Consider the following 17,446-nt stretch of genomic DNA (forward strand, 5'->3'; position numbering starts at 1 on the left):
AAGAGTCATGTGATCGCAGTTGGTGTCCACCTGAGTTGACGTCATTCGTCACTGTCACTTTTTCAATGATATATGACTTGCATTGACAGGAATATCCGGGAATACATGGCAGATGCAAATGGATGTATGATTTATAGCAGATTTATTTCCACACATGAATGAGGCCTGAAACCGATCTGGAATATCGGAATCAATGTGCTTTTTTCCTGCTTACACGTTCGTGGATCATATCCAATCTGTGCCACATGGGAGGAAAAAAATCTGAATTGGGTCACTTGGACCATGTAAAGTAAATCAAAAGAAAAGGGAGTGAATCAATTGTTAAAAAGGACCTATTGTGCTCTTTTTCAAAGCCTTGATGTTGTTTTTGAGCTCTACTAGAACAGGTTTTAATGCTTGAATGTTAAAAAACACATTATTTTCCTCATATTCTCCATTGTTGCAGCTCGTCTCTTCCCAGTCTGTCAGTAACGCTCTGTTTACTTCCTGTCTCTATGAAGCCCCTCCTTCTGAAAAGCACACTGTGCTCTGATTGGTCGGCTGGAGCAGTGTGTTGTGATTGGTCGAGCACTACGAGTGTATGTCCCGCCCCTTACCATAACCGCCAGTTTAACACACTACTAACTAACTCAACCAGGCCCCGCCCCTTTAATCTGCACATTAATTATTATAATGAGGAATATTGTGACGTGTTCGTTCCCGGAAGAAACTCAAGACTACTAACATGGAAAAAAGCATACTAGGTCATACATACTTGCATCAAGCATACATACTTGATGATGAGATTACTGCGTGTTCTAGTTGATTTATGTGTACAGTCTTTTCTCTGTCTCAAAGTATCTTGATTTTGTAGTTTAATTAATTTAATTGAAGTTATTTGGAGAATTATTGGTGATTACTGTGCCTTCTAAACCTCATGAACACACACACTCTCTCTCCGTCTCGTTCTGTGTGTAGGAAGTTGATGTCCGTGCTGAAGACGTATCTGGACGTGTCGAGTCGAGGAGAGGCCTGTGAACCCATCCTGAGGACGCTCAAAGCCCTCGAGTACATCTTCAAATTCATCGTCCGCTCCCGAATGCTCTACTCTCAGTAAGTTTGTGCGATCGATTCTTAAAGCGAGAAATTATGAACGAATCAGAAACACCAAACGAGACTCTCAGACCAATGAAGACTGTAGATGTGACCTCTGTATCAGTCATTTGATTGGTCAGTTTCTCATGGACTGCTTGTTGCTCGTGTTGATTGTGTTTGAAATCGAATGCTAGTGTAATACGTGCTGCATAACACATATTGTGCCGATTATAATTTTTAATAATATTTTTGTTTAATAGTATGCAGTATGTAACATTTCCAAAAGCTGTACCCTACCATTTAAAAGTTTGGGGTCAGAAAGATCTTTTAATGTCTCTTCTGCTCATCAAGGCTGCATTTATTTGATCAATAATACAGTAAAACTAAAAAATTGTGAAATATTTTTAAAATTCAAAATAACTGTTTTCTATGTGAATATATTGTAAAATATAATTTATTCTTGTGATGCAAAGCTTAATTTTCAGCATCATTACTCCAGTCTTTAGTGTCACATGTCCTTCAGAAATCATTCTAATATCTGATATATTGATTTGATGCTTAAGAAACATTTATGATTATTATCAATGTTGAAAACATAGAGACCATTATACGTTTTTTTTTTCAGGTTTGTTCCAATAGAATTTTACCTTATAGAAAGTTAATAATAAAAAAAAAAAACTTTTGTGACATTATAAATGTCTTTACTGTCACTTCCGACCTCAAACTTCCGGCCTCATACTTTTGAATGGCAGACCTCATTATGTTTAATTAAGAAATTGCTGTCCAGTTATTGTTTCAGATGTAAATACGGCTATTTAGCATTTTTCTTCAATTAATTTGATTATTTATTAATCATTTTTATTTGCTTTTTTATTTATTTTTTTGCGTAAAGTTTCTGATTGTCCAATAAATTGATATTTTCAATTTTGACACACTAGAAGTGCATTGCATTGTGGAATATGGTCTTTTTTTTAATGCAGAATATTTCTTAATATTTTTCTTCTGAATTCAGCTTGAAATATGTTTTGGAAAACTGCGAGAAACTCGAGTGGTGAGGAGTGGTATGCTAGTCCTCTGCTCTGAGCGTAGTCTGTGACTGTTCATTCTTCTGAACGAGGGCTGAAAACAAAACAGAACACAAGGAAATGGAGGTCCAGCTGCTTTGGGCTGAGATTAAGGGGTCGTTTTTTAGGGGTTTTGACAGGGTCGCATGTCCTCCGGCACGCTCTGTCCCGGCGTTTTGTCGAGGAGCGTAACAGCGCTGGCTGACGGTCATTAAGGGCCCGTGTGTGTGTGTGATTGATTACTCTGCCTGTCGGGCCCCTGGATGCCGTCATCGAGCGGCACTGCTGAAACACACTGTGGCTGATGCTCATTCACACTGTCCCTGTGACAGCTTCACACTCAAGTATGCAAACACAAACACAAACAGCACTATTTAAATGTGTGCATTAAACAGCATTTATAAACGTGTTAGACATTGAACTAACTTTAACTTGCTCAAAAATACTCTCTTCAAACGGCTGCTCTGCTGTGAAGTCATGTGAGGTAAAGTACAGTTGTTACTGTTTGTATACTTGCATTGTGTTACGGATGTTCTGGCACGTTTTTCAATGCAACGGTTACGCCACGTGAGATTGTGTTGCTGGAAGCGTCCGCGGTTCACAAACTGTGTGTGTGTTGTACAGCGTGTTCAGTCATCAGGTTTGTGTAGCATCTGATTGCATCATTAATTTGCCTAATAGTCTTTGATGCTAAAACAGCTGCTAAATGAATCTTAATAAGTGTGTGTGTGTGTGTGTGTGTGTGTGTGTGTGTGTGCGCGCGCACTAATGACCGACAGGAGAGAGCGATAGATCTGTCTCACTGCAAACTGCATTTGATAACAATAAATGCCTAAATCAGTCTGTCTGTCTATCTATCTATATCTGTCTATGTCTGTCTATCTGTGTCTATCTATCTGTCTATCTGTCTGTCTGTCTGTCTGTCTGTCTGTCTGTCTGTCTGTCTGTCTATCCATCTCTCCTTCTATCCATCCATCCATCTATCCGTCCATCATCTCATATTAACTAGTTTGTTTATCACAGTATGCTGATGCATCCTAACATCTTCAGAAATGCAGCCCCATCACGGCCGGATGATTTTTCAGTGTTTATTAGTCTGAAGTCTCTCCGCACGAGTGTTTTCACTCTGGACTCAGTGCCGGCAGGAGGCGCTTCGCTCTGATAATGGAGTTTGATGGAAAGGGTTACTGCTCTGCTTTTAAATTAACTCTCTGATACATCCAGATAAAACCGCAGACATTATATTCCCAGAGCCAAGAGTCTTTTCACCATGTGGGCGTGAGAACGCCTGGGTCGGGTGCAAGCTCTGGAAGTTTAATAAATCCTTTATATTAAATAGCTGAAAAGAGGAAATGGAGGGGAAAATTACCCAAATAACCCAAATTCATGAATTATTTATTATTTAGAAATATTATGTGATTCTTCAATTTGGGGAACTTTTTTGTCCTCTAGCTTGAAATGCTTATAAATTAAATGCTTATAAAGTTGGTTTATAAACTTATAAAGCATATTTTTTGCTTTTTTGTTTTAATGACTTCTTTAAAATGACTTTTTTTGTGTGTGTTAAAAAGTTAATCAGCCAGATTTATTAAACAAGCTCTGTTTTAGGATTCAAAATGTTCATTAAAACATTTTCTGAATCAAACTGATTTGACATCCTTCCACTAGTGTGGGGTTTCCCAACCAGAGATTGTGTTGATTTAAAAGCTAACAATTAAATAATAAAAAAAGTACATTTAAATAAATAAAGTAAATAAAAATAATACGCTAAAAATTATGAAATATTTGTTTACCTGCATGTCATGTGACCATTACCAACATCAGAGTAATGTTACATTTTTATTATTAATATAAATTATTTATTAATATTTTTATTAATACTTTTTATTTTTTATTGCTTTTATAGTTTTTTTTATCTTCTCACACATTCTCTGTGCTGTTTGTGTGTGTTATCTCTTTGAGTGGTTGTTTTTATCCTCTAATGGCTCTTATTCATACCCACTATCTGGATTAACACAGTGTGTGTGGGTGTGTGTGTGTGTTTTTAGCCGTATGCAGAATGAGCGACTTGAGGGTAATGAATATATAATGTCTTTGCATAAGTGTGTTTTGTGTGATTTTGATTTTGTGTGTTTTTCTGTGGATTTACTAATTCTAGGAAATGCACATCTACTTGTCTTGTTGTAAGAATATACAGTATGCATCATTGTTTTGTGAGCTCGTGTGTTTATTATAGTGTGGTATTGTGTGAGGTTGGAGGTGGCGTATTAACTGCGGCTCTCATGTGGATTATAGGAACAATGCTTCAGTAATCACGTCTGTTCTTCAGCGGTACCACGGTAAATACTGTCATGTGTTACAGCATAATCTCCACCCTCAGAAAGCCCACCGACTATAACATCTGTGCCGAGTTACTCCTGACAGACAGACAAACAGATAAACCAGAGAGAGAGAGATAGCACTGATCTCCACACAGCTGACCTGATGGACAGAGACAGGAGAGAAAACACCATGAATGACACCTTCTTTGCCCCGCCCACAAACACTGTAGTTTATCTGAGACTGGAAGAGTTTGTTTCGTGTTTAATGTCGAGAAGACGCTGTTTTCTGCTGACAAAGCAAATCCACTTTGATGAGATTGATACGGTAAAACACACGCCATCGTTACTGTTCGTATCACTGAGTCAAGAGCTGAGATTCAGATATGATAATGAGCATTTGATTTCTGACCAATCACAGCAGACTGGGCCATCTGACCAATCACAGCAGAGCAGCTCTCAGAGAGGCGGGGCTTAGAGAGACTGAATCCTTGATCGAAGCGTTTCAGACACTGAGAGAAAAGAGCTGATGCTGCACTGGATATTATGAGAAAATTAAAGTGTTTTTGACCTTGAATGCCTATTGTTGGAGACCTTTAAACATTTCTCAGTTTCATTTAGTATCTCTAGCAGATTTAGTTGTATATTTACAACATTCAAGACCAACAGGTTTAATGGCTGTCTGATGTGTGAAATATATTACGCCACTCACAAGTGTTCTCTTTCTCTCTTCAGACTGTATGAAGGCAAGGAACAGGCCGAGTTTGAAGAATCTCTCAAAAGTTTATTTGAGTCGATCAATAACCTGATGAAAAGTGACTACACCACTACACTACTGCAGCAGGTATGAATGTGTGTCTGTTATTACAGTTCTTTCCAATTGCTAACACACAATTTTGCAAACTAGGCTGGTTTTATCAAAATACTTAACACAATTCTCAAAACCACACACCCAAACCGCAAAATACCTAATATATCGCACTGCAACCAAAACTACATATAGCATTATCAAAATCAAACTTTTGCACGAAATGGCGCACACTTCATTCATATTAGCAGATTTTTGTCTAACCAACTACACACTGTTGAGCGTAATGAAGAGCACTCTCATTTTTAGTATGCTTTGCCATAATACTAAAATAGTTCAAATTGTAGAAAATTCTTCAGATTGTTCACAAGCACAGGAATATTTGCAAATACACACACATGCTGTTGAAACATTTATGTTTTTATTTTTCACCAAACAAGTCAGAAATATTTACATTGGACTGAACACAAATATGCTCACATAAAACAGTAAACTGAAAAAGATTGAAGTGTTAACAATTAAGCATTGAGGTGTTTGGTCAGGTGACACATGTATCGGCCAATCAGATCATGGAGTGTCATTTTGAATGGCAGTGTTTTGAAATGGTAAACATGTGACTTTATGTCAGATTGTTGTGTGTTATGCAGAGAACCGTGTTCAGTGCGTTTAAAAAGTGCCATTTTGAATTACAAAATGTGTGTAAAGCAGAAAATGTGTTGAGACTTTTGGAGACTTGAGAAGAGGTTTTGCTCTCTAGTGTGTCAGGTTAAATATTGTGCTGTGCCTGTCATTTTAGTGTGTTAGCAATTGGAAAAAAAACTGTAGTGCTGTGCTAATATATTTATCACTAAATTCATTTCAATTATGCATAATTCACACATTAAATGATTGATGACGCAGTGAGGTACACAAGTCTGGGATTGATAGATTCTGATCACTCAGGTTTGTGAAAATGTATAATCGAGCCAGTTTGGTCATCAGTTCAGTCCAAAGGTGTCACATGATAAGTATCACAATTTAGCTTTAAATATTTCTTGATGTCACCTCATAATTTTTTTTTTTTTTACATCTTTCAAAATATTAAAAAAATATGATTGCATGCACATATTATTAAATATGTATGCATACACAGTATATAATGGATATGACATGGGTATATATGGGTAACACGTTACAATAAGACCCTCTTGTTATGACAACTGTGTGTGTGTGTGAGATTGTGTGTGTGTGCGAGAGAGAGAGAGAATGTGTGTGTAAGTGTGTGAGTGAGGGTGTGTGTGTGAGAGAGAGAGAGGGAGAGAGAGAGAGAGAGTGAGTGTGATTGTTTGTGTGTCTGTGTGTGTGTGTGTGTGTGTGTGTGTGTGTGTGTGTGTGTGTGTGTGTGTGTGTATGAAAATGTGTGTGAGTGTGTAAGTGTGTAACTGCGTGTGTGTGTGTGTGTGTGTGTGTGTGTGTGTGTGTGTGTGGGTGGGTATATATGGGTAACACGTTACAATAAGGTTTCATTTGTTAACATTAATTAACATGACATAACAATGAACAATATATTTTGAAAGCATTTATTAATCTTAGTTGAAGTTAATTTCTACATTTACTAATACATTATTTAAATCATAATTTGTATCTGTGAGCTAACAAGAACAATGACACAACAACAAAAGGTTCATAAATGTAAAAATATATTGCTTATTCTTACTTCGTTAACTAATGTTCACAAATTAGACCTTATTGTAAATATAGCGCTACCAATTTATGTGTATACATATTAAATATTTAATGTTATATAAAATGTTATAATAAATTATTTTATTGAAACATAATCATTTTATAGTATGAATGTTTTTAATTTAAAATTGTTTAAAATAATTTTAACACTTTGTTCACATAATTTTTTTAAATGTTAAAATTGTTTTATAACATTATATATATGTGTGTGTGTGACTGTGTGTGTGTGTGTGTGTGTGTGTGTGTGTGTGTGTTTGTGTGTGTGTATAGGTGGCTGCTCTGAAGTACTTGCCCACAGTCCTGCAAGATGTGGAGACGGTTTTCGATGCTAAACTCCTCAGGTGAGTCTCTTAACAGCCTAAAACAAGCCCTGATCAGTCCTGGCTCTTAGCTCGACCTTCTCGATGCCATAATGACTGATATACCGAGGAACTTAAAGGGTAACTCTCGCCAAAATTGAACCTAGGCTCTTTTTGTTAATCTACCCGAGTCAAACTTTCGTGTAAAAGCATAATTAGAATGGAAACGCCACTTTTAAGTTTGACCGTATTTTCATTTTCGGTCAAATAGCCTTTTGAATGGGAGTGCTTGGGGCACGACTATGATAGCATCAAAATCGCTATTTTTAAAACACTAAGAAGGCTCGACACAACATGAAACTGTGCTGGAAGTATCACCAGAGGCTCTACACATGAACTCCAGCATTGAGAACAGTGTTTGTGTACACAGAGTTTACGACTCACTTTATCAGTGAGTGTTTCCGGTGTCAGTCAAAAGTAGTCGATCTCCGAATGCAACGTAATGAACTGATGAGTTCCATATGAGGAAATGTCATGAACTTGTAATTTCAATGAAAAGCATGATCCTTTCTAACAACAAAACAAAAAATTATCTGTGAATTTATTTGGAAACAAGCTTTAGGAGCTTTCCATCTTTACTCTCCTCATGTTACGGTGCATTCGGAGACAAAACACTGTTCTCAATGCTAGAGTTCATGTGTAGAGCCTGTGGTGATACTTCAGCACAGTTTCATGTTGTGTCGAGCCTTCTTAGTGTTTTAAAAATAGCGATTTTGATGCTGTAATAGTCGTGCCCCAAGCACTCCCATTCAAAAGGCAATTTGACCGAAAACGAAAATACGGTCAAACTTAAAAGTGACGTTTCCATTCTAATTATGCTTTTACACGAAAGTTTGACTCGGGTAGATTAACAAAAAGACCTTAGGTTCAATTTTGGCGAGAGTTACCCTTTAACAGTGCTTGATGACACTGATGGCCCACATCAAGTTTGGGACATCAGTAACTGCAGAAATCAATCGCACAGGTTCTCCTTCATCCTGATGCTGATGGTCTTTAATGCCCCTGTCCTCCTACATTTACCAGAGCTTCTCTCAAACACTAATGTTATTACAACCGTAATGTGACTTTAACCAGTTTAGCTGATCATGCGAGGAACTGAGGCAGATGTCTGATGTCTCGGCTGCAGTTTTTAATGAGTTTGAGGAGACAGTGGAGTGAGTTTCCCTCGTATAGACTGCAGAGTTTATTTGGAGTGTTTTTATGTAGTCAGAGCCGGGAGTGTGTGTTTAGCTTCAGGTGGCGTCCGATTCATCACTGTACACACACCACACAGGAGGGTCGATATGATACAGTAGTTTCTCACAGACACCAGCGGCGCTCAGACTCGATCAATAAAACGCAGGTCACTTTCTCTGCCCGCAGGAGCTTTAGCATTAATTTATGGATTCATTTATTCTATTTTTATCTTTTACTAAAAATACAAACTGACAGTTATTGTTCTGCAAAAGCTGATTAAACTTGAGTAAAACATCACAAGACTCATTGCCAATGAGACATTAAATGCATGAATTCCTTTGCATTAAAGCCCATTTAAACTTGTTTTTTCTACTTTTTTAATACATGTTTCTGTCTGTGTGTGTGTGTGTGTGTGTGTGTGGACAGTAAGCTGTTGTATGACTTCTACTCCTGTATTCCCCCGGATAAACTACAGAAACCCAAAGTGGCATCTATGACTGAGATAGTGGGCAGCAAACTCTTCCACAGACAAGGTGAAACACACACACACACACACACACACACACACACACACACACACACACACACACACACACACACACACACACACACACACACACACACACACACACACACAGAAGAGTAGATTGAAAATCGTCTCGGTTACGTATGTAACCCTCGTTCCCTGAGTAGGGAACGGAGACGTTACGTCGGATGACGACGAATGGGGTTTCGCTTAGAAATCCTATCATCTTCGAGTATTAAAACACGAGCCAATGGCAATGAAATGCCATGGGTCTGCGGAATTTGCATAGCGTAACTCCGCCCCATGCAGGGGGTATATAAGGAAGTGCGCGAGCAACATGCAGACTATGTCTTCGCTGAGGAGCCGAGACTGAACTCAGGCGTTCCAGCGGTACAGCGGAAGTGGTAGGGAGACGTAACGTCTCCGTTCCCTACTCAGGGAACGAGGGTTACATACGTAACCGAGACGTTCCCTTTCGTTGTCACTCCGAGTTACGTCGGATGACGACGAATGGGGTTCCCAGTGTAATCACGCCACCTCTCGACTGTCTTCCAGTGCCCTGCGTAAGTCTGAGCTCCCTGTCGTGAGACTAGCACGGACGAAGGACTCCTACTTAACACAGGAATACCAAGGTACACTGGGAAGCATATCCAGTAGAAATATGCAATCATGCCCAGCCCGAAGGGGGGGACTTAAGAATACACATATGACCCGAAGGAACTGCATAAGGAGAATCACTGGGGTGTCCAGCCGCAGGTGGAATATTTCAACCCCAGGGGTGGCAAGGTGGCTTGCCAAGGGAAAGACACATGCTCAAGGAGGCTTACAGTGGAATACACATGTGGGGGTCGCCCGGAGGGGAACCATGCACATGGAGGCACCTAGCCAACGCGAAAGCTGCCGGTGGCATAACTCTGGCGTTGACGTCGTCAGTGCTGGAGGAGACTCAGGGCTTATTAGGCTCACCTGAGGAAATATCGCACGTATCCCGTCCGTGGAGAGGAATGGCGAGCAAGCGAAGACACCTGAGCAGAATCTAGTACCGGCTAGTTGAGGCGAGTACATGAGAAGAAACTGGCTCCACTCGGAGATTGTAGAATCTCGCGAATGTGTTAGGTGTCGCCCAGCCTGCAGCTCTGCAGATGTCTGTTAGCGAGGCGCCATGCGCTAGAGCCCAAGAGGATGCCACACTCCGGGTGGAGTGGGCCGTCACACCAAGGGGGCATGGTCGACCTTGCTGCTGGTAAGCCAAGCAATGGCGTCCACTATCCAGTGAGACAACCTTTGCTTGGAGAGAGCCTTTCCCTTCAGCTTCCCACCATAACAGACAAAGAGCTGGTCTGAGGTCCTGAAACACTGCGTTCTGTCTACGTAAGCACAGAGGGCGCGTACTGGACAGAGCAGTGCCAAGGCTGGGTCTGCCTCCTCCAAAGGCAGCGCTTGCAGGTTCACCACCTGATCTCGAAAAGGTGTGGTGGGAACCTTGGGCACACATCCAGGCCGGGGTCTCAGGATCACGTGAGAGTTAGCCGGCCCGAATTCCAGGCACGCTTCGTCAACCGAAAATGCCTGCAGGTCCCCTACCCTCTTGATGGAGGCCAATGCAACCAGGAGCGCTGTCTTCTTCATTGACAGGAACTTAAGCTCCACTGATTGCAGAGGCTCAAAGGGAGCACTCTGCAGGGCAGTTAAAACCACTGAGAGGTCCCAAGAGGGTACGAGGGGAGGACGAGGAGGATTCAATCTCCTCTCTCCCCTCAGGAACCTGACGACCAGGTCGTGCTTCCTCAAGGACTTACCATCAACTGCGTCGTGATGAGCGGCAATGGCGGCAACATACACTTTCAGGGTGGGGGGAGACAGCCTTCGCTCCACCCTTCTTGCAGGAAGGAAAGCACGACACTGATGGGGCATTTCGTGGGTTCAAGATTTTTAGAAGAACACCAGTTGACGAAGAGGTTCCACTTCAACGCATAGACATGTCTCGCGATGCTCTAGCGGAAGTGATGGTAGCCACCACCGCTGGTGGTAGGGTACTCAAACCTACCTCGTCCCGTCCAGGAGCCACACGTGGAGGTTCCACAGATCGGGACGAGGGTGCCATAAGGTGCCCCGTCCCTGAGAAAGCAGGTCCTTCCTCAGGGGAATAGGCCAGGGAGGTGCTGTCGCGAGGAGTACTAGTTCTGGGAACCAGGTGCGGTTGTGCCAGTATGGGGCAACCAAAATTACCTGCTCCTCGTCCTCCCTGATCTTGCGCAAGGTCTGCGCAAGAAGGCTCACTGGGGGAAACGCATACTTGCGGAGGCCCCGCGGCCAGCTGTGCGCCAGTGCATCCGTGCCGAGCGTGCCCTCGGTCAATAAAACAGGTCGCAGTGGGACGAGTCGTGGGAGGCAAACAGGTCTACCTGTGCGTCCCCGAACTGATCCCAAAACAGCTGAACCGTCTGGGGATGGAGTCGCCATTTTCCAGCGAGAGGCCGAAGCCGAGACAGCTCGTCGGCCGCCTGGTTCAGGTCTCCCGGGATATAAATGGCTCGAAGCGACCTCAGAGGCTTCTGACTCCATATGAGGAGGTGGCGGGCGAGTTGCGACATACAGCGGGAGCGTAGACCACCTTGACGGTTGATGTACGCTACTGTGGCGGTATTGTCTGATCGGACTAGTACGTGTTGACCCCTGAGCAACGCCCGAAAGCGGTGCAGGGCAAGGCGTACAGCCAGCAACTCGAGGCAATTGACATGCCAAAGGCGCTGGGGTCCTGTCCAGGAGCCCGCGGCAGCATGTCCATTGCACATGGCACCCCAACCCGTAGTGGAGGCATCTGTTGATACAACAACATACCTGGAAGCTCGTTCTAAGGGAACTCTGGCCCGTAGAAAATTGAGGTTCGACCACGGGGAGAAGGTCTGATGGCAGGTCGGAGTCACTGGGACTCGGAGCCTGCCGTGTTGCCATGCCCACCTCGGGACTCGATCGCGAAGCCAAAGCTGAAGCGGTCTCATATGAAGCAAACCGAGCGGCGTTACTGCGGCTGTGGATGCCATATGCCCCAGGAGCCTCTGAAAAAGTTTCAGTGGGACCGCACTCTTGCCCTCGAACTGACGAAGACAAGTCAGCAGTGACTGCGCGCGCTCGCTCGTAAGCTGTGCACACATGGCGACCGAGTCGATTTCCATACCGAGAAAAGAGATCCTCTGCACTGGCAGAGTTTGCTCTTCTCCCAGTTGACCCGAAGGCCCAGACGAGCTAGGTGCCGGAGCACAAGGTCCCTGTGTTCGCAAACCTGGTCTCGAGAGTGAGCTAGGATCAGCCAGTCGTCGAGATAGTTCAGGATCCGAACCCCGTGTTCGCGTAGGGGAACAAGGGCTGCCTCGACGACCTTCGTGAAGACGCGAGGAGACAGGGCTAGCCCGAAAGGGAGAACCGCGTACTGTATGCCTGTCCCTCGAAAGCAAACCGTAGAAACGGTCTGTGTCGAGGAAAAATGGAGACATGGGAGTAGGCGTCCTTCAGGTCGATCGCTGCAAACCAATCCTGCGGCCGCACGCATTCGAAAATGCGTTTGGCCGTGAGCAACTTGAACGGCGTCCTCTTTTTTGAAGGGAGCGGTTCAAGACGCGCAGGTCCAGGATTGGTCGTAACCCACCGGATTCTTCGGTACAATAAAGTAGGGGCTGTAAAACCCAGACTTCATTTCGGCTGGAGGGACAGTCTCGATCGCACCCTTCGCCAGTAGGGTAGCGACCTCCGCTCTCATGACAGGGGCATTGCCACCGGCCATAGTGAGTGGATTCCCCTGAGGTGGGGAGGAGACCACGCGAACTGAATCACGTAGCCGAGCCTGATGGTTCTCCGACCCGGCGGGACAGTCCGGAAAGCTCTAGCCAGGCCTCCAGAAACTGCGCCAGCGGGGTTATTCGAACCACAGACGTACCGTCGGGGGTGCAGCGAGGCGGAATGACCGGCCCAGGCGTGGGTGGCATAGCGGCCCGGTGCGGGGGCACGGCCATAAACCGCGTCCTGCCAGAGGAGGCCAGGGGGGGACCAGCGTCCCACGGGGGCGTGCTCTGGCAGGGGTCTGGCGACAGAGGGGGATGAGAGGAGCGTGGCCCGTGGGCGGCGCGTGCTGTCATCCACAGCCTCTTGGGGCTCAGAGAAAGAGCATTAGTTCTTTTGTAGAGATCTTCACCCAGCCCTCAAGCGGGGGAAGGAGTGGTCCTGCTACCAGCTCCTGAAGAACTGAGCCCTAACTCCAAGCTGCCTGTCTCAGGTTTTGTGCTGCTCAGCCAGGTGTTAGCCGGCTAAGGGGCAGAGACAGGCGGTGCCAGCCTCCAGCGACCCCCTTGTGCTCAGGCCAGTGAAGGCTCGAGGGGAGGAGCCGCAAGGAGGCGGCGTCGGCGGGAAGCAGACTAAGCAGACCACACCGACAGATGACCGTCAGTGCAGAAGCCTCAGTCTGCTTGTGGATTGATCGAAGACTGTTGGGCGCAGTCCTCAACCACCCCGCCGACCAGGCAGCCCGCCTCAAGGTGCTGCTTAGGCTGGCGCGGCAGTCTAAGGGGCGGAGACGGGCAGCGCCGCCCTCCTGCGGCTTCCTCCTGCTCAGGTCCGTTTGCAGGCCAGAGGGGAGCAGCCGCATGGATGGGGGCTTGGCGGGAAGCAGACTGAGGAGGCCCCACGGATGGATGACCATCGGTGCCGGACCCGAGTCTGCTTCAGGTGGTCGAAGCCACACCGCCAAAGAGCTCAGCCTGGGACATGGGGGAGCTGAGAAAATGAATTCTCAGACCCTGCCACATCAACCTGGCTAAGCCCATGTCTGGACCACATAGTGGACATCACCTGACCCAGGATCACGCAGGTACCGATGTCGCCCGAGAGCGAGGTCAGTAGTGTGCGTGGCGGAACAACCAGGCCGGGCATGGGAGGCATAGCGTCCCAGCATAGGGGCGTGGTTAGAATTTCCGCGTTCTGCCAGGGTTGGCCAGGGAAGGACTAGCGTTCCACTGCGGCCGGTTCGACAGAACTCCCGGGACAGCACTGCATCGAAGGCGCAGGCGACACACAGCACTGCATGACCGTGCCACTATAGTGACAGGGAACATACAGACCATGATCGCCGTGCGATCGAAAGCAGCGAAGGCGGAGGACACCCGCGGGCCGCGAAAGTCACGTGGAGTTTCGCGCAGCGCAGGTGTCCTGATGCACGTCCGGGAGAAGCTTACAGCGCTCGGGGGGAGGGCGGGGCCAATCCAGCCGATGCTTTCAGCTGCCCGGGAAAGCATGGCTGACAGCTCTGGATCGGTCCCGGCAACAATGGCACTCCCGTGGGAGGCAACGCAGTCGAAACTTCATTTCCAGAGGAATCAAGCCCGCCTTGTGATGCTGTGAGTGCATGGTCTGCGATGTGGAGGGGGGTGTGGCCCGAGGAATTGACTCGTCGGTTGTTGTGCCACACCAAACCCTCAGATCACCCTGGCCACCAGCCAAAGTATCCCTTCTCGAGGAAGAGATAAATTGGGGTGTGGCAGAGGGGACTCTACTCACATGGAGATCATTGAGTCTTGATCTATAAACATCGCGATGGTCATGTTCCCGCAATGAAAACATGACTCATCAACGAGCGCTGCCAAGCGTGATTAAGCCCAACACGCAAAACAGCGCTCGCGACCGTTAGGCAGATGACTGACGCACACACATCCAGAAAATACACGGGCGAACCGTCTTGAAAAAGACGTGCCGCGTGCAGCTCTTTTAGAGAGTGGAAAAGCTCAGCAGAGTGCTGAAGCACCCAGGGAGAAACACACTCACTGTCGGCAGATTACTGCACAAATCAGCAGCAGGAAATGCGATCTCGCTGGAAGCGCCGTCACACCAACACACTGAAGAGCCGCTCGTCTCGAAGAGATTTGAGATGACACTCAAAAGGCTTGTGGAGTGAAGTACTGAACTTGGCTCCGAAGCGAAAACATAGTCTGCATGTTGCTCGCGCACTTCCTTATATACCCCCTGCATGGGGCGGAGTTACGCTATGCAAATTCCGCAGACCCATGGCATTTCATTGCCATTGGCTCGTGTTTTAATACTCGAAGATGATAGGATTTCTAAGCGAAACCCCATTCGTCGTCATCCGACGTAACTCGGAGTGACAACGAAAGGGAACTAGAGATTTGTGAATTCCCAGCATGAATTGCAGCATGAACATTTTTTTATAGGATTATTGTATTATTAATCGCTGAGTTTTTTTTAGTGTTTGTTGATGCTTTGTAATTATTGTCAGTTATTTGTTGTGTGTTGTGATATTAAGTGCTCATCTTTTTACATTTAGGGATTGTCACTATATTGAAACTTTGCTGAATGAGAAATCTATTGTTGCCTTAGTGAATTTATTGTCTGGATGTGTCATTTTGCATTCAGTAAACGTAAAAAATTCTAATTCACTTACTTTTAGCATTTAGCACACTATAAATGTTTTAGCATTTTGTGAGAAATAAGTGATATTTATATTCTGGACTATTTTTAGGGTCCTATAGTCAAATGTAAATGTCTCTGCACAGACGATCAGATGCTCTCTTCTCTTCCCACAGCTCGTGTCATTTGTTATTTTTCACAGTCTTTTCCTGAGCTCTTTCTTTCTCTAGGTTTATATGATAGCCTCTGGCCTGCTCCTGCCAAACGGCCTGTTAACTAGATGCTATAAAGTGATGAATGGTGTGTGTGTGTGTGTGTGTGTGTTTGTGTGTGTGTGTGCAGAGCCTCAGTCCCTGGGGTCCTAAACAAAATTCTGTTAAGGGGCCGTCATACCTGACCCGTGAGCCATGTAAACCATTTGCCATTGCCTCACAGTAACACCTGACACCCCAGTGCTCCCACTACAATCCTCCCTCCTTTAACTAGTACTAATGAAAATGTAATTCCTGATATCAGAAATAGACATTTTTACTAGAAAAAGTACATTCTTAATATCAAGAATTCACATTTTAAATAGTACAAATTTAATTATTGATATCAAAAATGCATCCTGTGAATGACTAAAAGCTAAAATGGCTTGCCATAGCATGTCACCGTGTTTTAAATGATAAAAGCAATACTTGATACTTGATGGTTGTTATTTACTGAGGGATGTGCATCCATATTGACCAGTGTGTCCAGCCAATCAACATTTTAAATGCAATATAGCCTATAAATCAATAGTTAATGTCAATACATTGCTTTCTTGTAGAGTTGTAACTAAACTGACTTGGAGACTAGATAATCCTTATCTTGTTTTAAAAGTATGCGCCTATAATGATTATTGTACTGGTCCCCACAGATGTGTTGCCGGAAAGTGCACGTTTCATTTTGTGTACGCATGTATAAATGTATGTTAACGCGCGATATGGTTATCTTTTCCGAGCTGCAGTTTATAAACAAACACGTTGCCCTTTGTCATTTATCAAAAGTAATAAATAGTTGTGTTTCACTTTCACTTTTTTTTGTCAGGCTCAAAGTCACAGAAAAGCTCTGGAAGTGGCCGGCATTAGCAAACAAGACACAGACAGACCAAAAGATGCCCAGCGGGGTTAGACAGACAGATAGACTAGAGAGAGATGCACATCAACTTAACTTTACTGTTCTTTGCTGACATCAAACCCTGAGAGGAGAGAACACAAGTCTGACTGATTGCTGTTTGATTGACGCGCTTTGACAAATTTGCAGGGCCCTACGCAACTTGCGTAATTTAATAAATAAAACAAATTTAATAAATATTTAATAAATGATCAGCTCTGTGTGTGCGTGTGTGTGTGTGTGTGTGTGTGTGTGTGTGTGTGTGCTCTTTAACTTCAATGAGTTGCACACGGATGATGAATGTGTTTGTGTGTGTGTGTGTGTGTTTTACTAAAGACTGATGATTTTGCTCATGAGAGTAATGATGGATTGTTGACCACTAATAATAGACACACACTCACATAAAGTGAAGTGTGTATTATCTGATCTGATGAGTTCTTGCATTTTAGTGCACTGTTTTTTTTTATTATTTTTATTATTAATCGTAGTAGATATTCTGACAGACGTGTTTGCCTGTGACTGTTTTTCAGAATTATAGTTTCAGAGATGCTTTACTTGCAAGTCTGGTGTGAAATAAAAGAAACCATTTTAGAAACCAGACCTGCATGGTATTGATCTGTTTTTTGATCGGCTAAAAGAGTTTGCCGTGAAATCAGATCCAATTTCTAGGCAAATGACCATTTCTCGATTCCCGTTGCATTCGACATCCTCTTAGTTTGCATTAGACATCAGGTTTCAGATGGAAATTCATGCATTTTACGAGCACAATCACAAGCCGGCCGTTCCATTAGTGTCCGGTGTGTTCCCTCATAAATATTCATGAGTGTTGCTCCTTCGCCTCCACTGAT

The 17,446-nt window shown here is 44.4% G+C and overlaps 1 protein-coding gene across 3 annotated transcripts in view; it reads left to right on the forward strand.

Moving 5' to 3' along the window:
• The window catches only part of dock2 (dedicator of cytokinesis 2), a 124,078-nt gene that overhangs the window by 25,799 nt on the left and 80,833 nt on the right, over nucleotides 1-17,446 (forward strand). For all 3 annotated transcript variants that reach the window (XM_081383380.1, XM_081383382.1, XM_081383381.1), the window contains exons 21-24: nucleotides 958-1,092; nucleotides 5,192-5,300; nucleotides 7,260-7,330; nucleotides 8,951-9,057. In XM_081383380.1, coding sequence (XP_081239506.1) covers nucleotides 958-1,092; nucleotides 5,192-5,300; nucleotides 7,260-7,330; nucleotides 8,951-9,057 — 422 coding nt within the window. The remainder of the gene's footprint in view (nucleotides 1-957; nucleotides 1,093-5,191; nucleotides 5,301-7,259; nucleotides 7,331-8,950; nucleotides 9,058-17,446) is intronic.

The sequence above is a fragment of the Scardinius erythrophthalmus genome, assembly GCF_964197995.2.
Source record: "Scardinius erythrophthalmus genome assembly, chromosome: 13".
NCBI classification, from domain to species: Eukaryota; Metazoa; Chordata; class Actinopteri; order Cypriniformes; family Leuciscidae; genus Scardinius; species Scardinius erythrophthalmus.